Below are 6163 nucleotides of genomic sequence, written 5' to 3' on the forward strand. Positions count from 1 at the left end.
GACTTTTAAACTCAGAATTCTGACTTTTAATCTCAGAATTCTCAGAAATTTTTTTTTTTCAGTGGCCCTAATCCTCTTCCGTAAGTTCAAACCCACAATCATCTCTAGGGTTTACAGAGAATGGTCAGAAAAAGAGAAAATATCCAGTGAGTGACAGTTCTGTGGGTGGAAATGCCTTGTTGAGGTCAGAGGAGAATGACCAGACTGGTTCCAGCTGATAGAAAGGCTGACCATGTCCATGCCTTTATGACCATCTTCTGATGCTACTTCCAGCAGGATAACTCATAAAGCTGGAATCATCTCAGACTGGTTTCTTAATGAGTTCATTAAATGACCTCCACAGTCACCAGATCTCAACCCAATAGATCACCTTTGGAATGTGGTGGAACGGTAGATTAACATCATGGATATACAGCCGACAACTGAATGATGCTGTCATGTCAATATGGATCAAACTCTGAGGAATGTTTCAGTACCTTGTTGAATTTAAGCCACGAAGGATTAAGGCAGTTCTACTGGCAAAAGGACGTCCAAACCGGTTCCAGCAAGGTGGACCTAATAAAGTGGGAGGTGAATGTAGTAGGGTCAGATGTTTTTAATTGTCACCTTAGTGTAAAAAAAGCTGATTTAAAAAAAATCTATATTTATGTACCAAAAAACAAAGAGTAGAAAAAAAATCCCTTGAAGTTTTATGTTGCTTCAAAGTAGGTCACTTTTTTCCAGCTGCGTCTCAAGTCAACAGTCTTTCTAGTCCCAACCTCCTTTGGGCATCACACTGCCTCCCTAATGTCCACCCTAGAATTCTCTATTCTTCTTTATGTCTCCTCATTCATTAGTGCACGTGAATATTGATCATGTGTGTGGAGACAACATGACTTCCATCTGCTCAGAAATGCTTTTTGTTTGTTTTTAAAGTCGCTTTGACATGATCCGACTGTGGAACCACATTTTCAGAGGCTTTTCCTTCACCTCATTGAGGCGGTTGGATGGCGTAAGACTTGTTTCTTAACTCTAACACGTCACCTTTTGAAGCTGCGTTTCCCCCAGCAACATCTGGCAGCCGAGAAAAGAGGAGACAAAAAAAAGAATACATTCTCTGTTCTCTGTCCCTCTGAAAGAGGGTCTTACTGCCTCATGGCAGCCTTGAAAAACAAATGGTGATAACAATTGCAAATAGGCGCTTTTGAAGTTTTCGTTCTTTACTGGGGGAGTTTTCTTTCTCTCTTTGCTTTTGTTTAGTTATAGAAACGTTGTATTACAGGTGGACAGGATAAGTGGGGCAGATAGCAGGGAAATGATAGGCAGTGAGGAAATAACACGCACCAAAGACCCAGCTGGCCAGGTGTGAAAGAGAAACTCTACTGCTGGGAGCATTTTCATCCAGAGGGCTATCAGCCCTGGACCACTCAGCATATGGGTTGCCCCGCAACACTTCTGTCTTTTGCTTTTTTTTTATTTATTCACCCACACATCCGTGGTGGCATTGTGTTCAGTTCTAGCTCCACAAAGCTGTATTTAACCTGCTCTGAATCAAACTGTGGACAAACGCTGCAAACAGAAACGTTGAATCGAGCAGTTACCTGCCTGACTGAAAAATAACACCTACCTCCTGTGGTCACATGAGGTTTTTACTCCATCCGTGGCATCTAACGTTACTTTTGTGAAACGATTACAAACTGCTAAGCTGGTTTTTGAGAACTTGTTTTTAAAGCTGATACAGTAAAGCTAGCATGTTGCTAAAATATTAGCAATCATATTTCGCTTTGGGCGCCATACAGCCGGGCCTGGAGATTACTTTGCCATTCTTCTAATCACTCAAAATAAGTATCGATTAAGTGGTGCTATATGGATGTGATTGTATCACAGACGATGTTATCGGCTTCTGTCACATTTTCCATCGATTGAAGCGATGCTCTTCTGATGGTCTTGCGACCAATGCAATCACAAACTGCTATAGAGCACAAACATTCATCAACCTTGCAAAGCCCAGTTGGATGCAGCTGTCCTATTATGCATGGATAAAAAATAGAAAACTACAAAGTGCAAATAAATCCCTCATGATGTTGCAGTCCAGCAGGGCAATCTGATGACAGCATCATTAAAAGATTCCACCATTTCAATTGTTACCAACTGTTGTGAGGCTTTTACATTGTAGCCAATCAGGAATGATCCCGTTGTGTATAGAGACTCTCAGCAGTTAATCTTTCGTCCTCAGTTTTTAAACAAGTGTCAACAAGGAAGTAAAAGAGTAAAGCTTTAAGAAAGACAATGCTCATTTTTAGGTCATTCTTATTTCTGTAGGTTTTGCCACAACTTCTATTTCTAACGTAAATAGTTCCTTCCCACGTCAGCAGCATGTGGGTGCTTGTGCACATCCGTTTCTTCTTTGTTTTTGACGTTCCCTGTCTTCTTTCAAAGAAAGCACATTATACGTTGACCCTGAGGTGCTGGATGTAATCAGGATGTAGTATTGTTCTTAGGTACGTTTATGTTTAGAGACCTTGTGTACTTTTATTAGAAACTGAACTTTAAATATGAAATAATATTACTCGTGATGTCTATTCTGGAGATCTTTCAAATATTTTTGATTTCCTCTCCTTAAACTTGAAGTTTCTAAGAGCCGTAGCCCACTAACCAATACATATCATTCAATTGTCCTTGTCTAAACATCTGTGCTGAAAACACAGAACTTTCCCCTTCCAGTCTAACAAAAATCCATAAGCAGTGAAAGAGTCAATAAATAAATCAGATACATTATTATTGTCTCTTTGCCCTAGCAACAAATAGCCGTCAAAGGAGTTTTTAACATCAGCTGAAAGGGGGTTTTCGCAAATATTGTGGCTAAAATAACTTCTGTTGTTTTTTATATTGTAATGATTGAGAGGAATGGAAAGAGGAGGCAAGCCAATCAAAGTTTCTCAGATGAGCTCCCCATTTCACACCCCTGTCTGTACCACTGTGATAGCTGTGGTGTCAGTCTGCTGCTCCTCCTTCAGGCACATTTGTTTCTCACCTCTCCAGGGTTTGGACCATACATGGCCTTAGGCACAAGTCTGACAGCTATTAACAAAACCCAGTGTTTGATATTAAACCCCTCTGTACAGCCTGCAGCTCATCAGCAAAAGAGCGGATCACTAGAATTTCCCTCAGAAGCTTTATTCCAGTTCAACAATAAGCCGTTGTATAACCTGTGCAGCCATTTACTGAGAATACTGTCTGGAGCTAAACATTTCAAATTAATGAGTGTTTATTTTGCTTTAAAAAATGCTCTAATGAGACTGTATAGAGAGGAGCGCAGATTGTTTTTAAGCTAAAATTTGAAAGTATTTACTATTAATGAGTTGATGTGTCACCCACCAGCTAATCTGAGGGATTAGTTACTCTTCTCTTAATCTCTTAAATGTTTTTTTTTTACAAAGGCACACTGCATCGTTACTAACATTAACTTAAAAATAATGAAAGGATTTCTCAGTGTTTTCATCTCTTTGTGGTGATTCTGTGACTTATAGATCAGAACTGAAAATCCCATGCTAAAGAAAAGCAAAATACTTGAGAAAAAATAATGTGCCTGACGTTCTGGAAATGTCTGAGTTTCCTGAGGGAGCTGTGGATATCCTAAAGTTAGCGCTGCTGACTTCATATATTCTTAGATAAGCAGGTGAGAAAACACTTGGGCATTGCATCCGTTCAAAGCAGCCAAGCTCATCACCGTCCCAGAAGTTTAGGCTTTAAAGCTTGTGCAGTGACTTTTTCAAGTAAGGCAGACAATTATGTTCAACACAATAAGCAGTGAATGTATAGTTTTCTGTCTGGATAGAAAATTGTGTTTTTCTGTTGTGCGATGACTTTCAGTTACTTTAGAAATGTATTAAGGATTTCATTTTAGTCTCAGACTTGTTCTTTTGTTTCTTTAACTTTGGTCTTATGCTACACAGTAAGTTTCTAGTAGTAAATTTATTTAAAACCTGTTGGTTTAGTTACATTAAAAGCATTAGAGTCAATTAAGTCCACTGATTGGCAAAATCACCTCTAGATTTGTTGGCTGGTAATAGGAAAAGATGGCTAAAGAATGCATTTTCAGAACAACTGTTGTGTTGCTTTGACATGTTAGCAAACACATAAAAGAAAAAGTCTGACATTCTCTTACCAAAAATAAATATGCTGAATTTTGTTTGAAGTATACTTTTTTAAAAACTAAAAAGATGCCAACAAAACAGTAAAAGAACATGTGCTTTAAACGTAATAATAAACAGTAGTGAAATGATGATCCCATTTATTGTCAGAACTGTCATCTGACATATGTGCAATATGGTGGGATTGATAACGGCTTTTAATTTAGTGTCATGTCAGGAGTGGTTAAAAATGAGTTTATTTAACTTTAGACCTTTTTCTTGTGACGTCACACATCTCTAGTCATGTGCAGAGTCGCTTCCGGTATCTATTGTTTAGAACAACAAAGCTAACAGCTAAACCCTGTTTAAAGCAATTTTACATAAATAATAAAAGATAACATAACCAATTGTAACTGAAATTTGTACAATATTTATTTTAGAAATGTACTACCTATTTGTATTTGTTTCCCCCTATTGGATTTTTCACAAATCAAAGTACAAATGTCAGTAGTCGTGCCTGCAGGAAGCAGCTGCAGCTCAACTGCTTCCCCAAATTCTTATGGATCATATTAAACGAGTCGTGGACTTTTTCTCTCTGACAAGCCGGTTAAAGTTAGACAAAGGTCACGAGTGCTTCATTGAATGCTGCTTGTTTGATTATGAAGGTAATTATGATTGTATTCTTTTAATCTGTGCTAATGCTAATGCTAGCGATAAAAATTGCTTTGGCCTTGAGACGTGAAGCAGCAGAATATCTATTCTGACCAGTTAAAAGTTGCCTAAATTTCTGTGCTCACATACTCGTTGTTAACAGAGCAAAAGTCAGACAATTCCAGCGTGTCTGACATTAAAGTAAAGCGTATTACCGTAGAACAACAAGTACATTTACCCAGGAAAATGATTAAAATGCATACGGACAATGTAGCGATATGCATCTTTGCTGAAGGAATTAAATGTGGCCAACATGAATTTTTATCAGCTTTTGTGCTGATCGCACTAAAAATATGTGCAAATAACATCAGCCAAAATAGAACCCATTAGAATAATATCTGCTCAAATGAAAGGTCGATATTTTCAATAAAACCTCAAATACTGACGGATTATTTAAATTTGTATTCTGATTTGTGAACAATCTAAGAGAGGAAATGAAAATACAGTTTGGCAGGATATTCATAAAATACATATTCTACGTTTTCCAGTTGAAATTGGTATAGTATTATGTGTGTGTGATTGTGTGGCCCTGAGACTGGCTGGTGACCTGTCCAGGGTGTACTCCGCCTTGGCCCAATAGTTATCCAGTTACCAATTTCCCTTGGAATTAAACACATACAATTGATTGATTGATTGATTGATTAGGCAGGTCAGGCTCTGGCAGCCCCCTGAACCCGAAAAGGATTGAGCAGGTTTAGAAAATGAATGGATGAAAATCTATTTTAACATTTTCTTTGTAGTCTTATTTCATTTGCATTTTGGTTGAAAGTGTTAGGCTGTCTGAGTTATTAAATAATGTGTGTCTTTTTTTTCTTTTTCAGCAAACAAGACTCTTCTTGGGGGAGGAGGAGGTGAGTTCTGTTCAATCCAACATTTTTATGTGGTTTACAAGTCATTTTCAAGCAAAGAGTCTAGTGTTTCAGTGTGGCTCTTGACAGTCCTCTCATTGTACTTGAGTTAGCCTCGGAGTCCCACAGGGCTCTGTTCTAGGGCCCATTCTGTTCATCTTTGACATGCTGCCTGGCCTTAGGAAACATAATGAGGAAACAGAGCATTCATTTTCACTGTTATGCAGATGATTCACAGTTGTATTTAGCCATTGAACCTGACCAGAATAGACCATTACAGGCATGAAGCCCAATGAGGCAATTGTTGAAAAGGTTGAAAAGTTACAGTGTCTTAAAGATTCAAAGATTCAAGATTCAAAGATTCAAAGGGTTTATTGTCATATGTACAGTAAAGAAACTGGTTTCCCTGTACAATGAAATTCTTACTTTGCAGCTCGCTCTGAATGCCATAAAGATAAAAAAAAATATATAAAGTTTTTTGGATATTTACAG

At 38.0% G+C, this 6163-nt stretch overlaps 1 protein-coding gene across 1 annotated transcript in view; it reads left to right on the forward strand.

Moving 5' to 3' along the window:
- macrod1 (mono-ADP ribosylhydrolase 1) overlaps window positions 1-6163 on the forward strand; it is a 148427-nt gene that overhangs the window by 77177 nt on the left and 65087 nt on the right. Inside the window, exon 4 of the mRNA XM_024283787.2 lies at window positions 5645-5674. Coding sequence (XP_024139555.1) covers window positions 5645-5674 — 30 coding nt within the window. The remainder of the gene's footprint in view (window positions 1-5644; window positions 5675-6163) is intronic.

This window comes from Oryzias melastigma, linkage group LG10 (assembly GCF_002922805.2).
Source record: "Oryzias melastigma strain HK-1 linkage group LG10, ASM292280v2, whole genome shotgun sequence".
Lineage (NCBI taxonomy): Eukaryota > Metazoa > Chordata > Actinopteri > Beloniformes > Adrianichthyidae > Oryzias > Oryzias melastigma.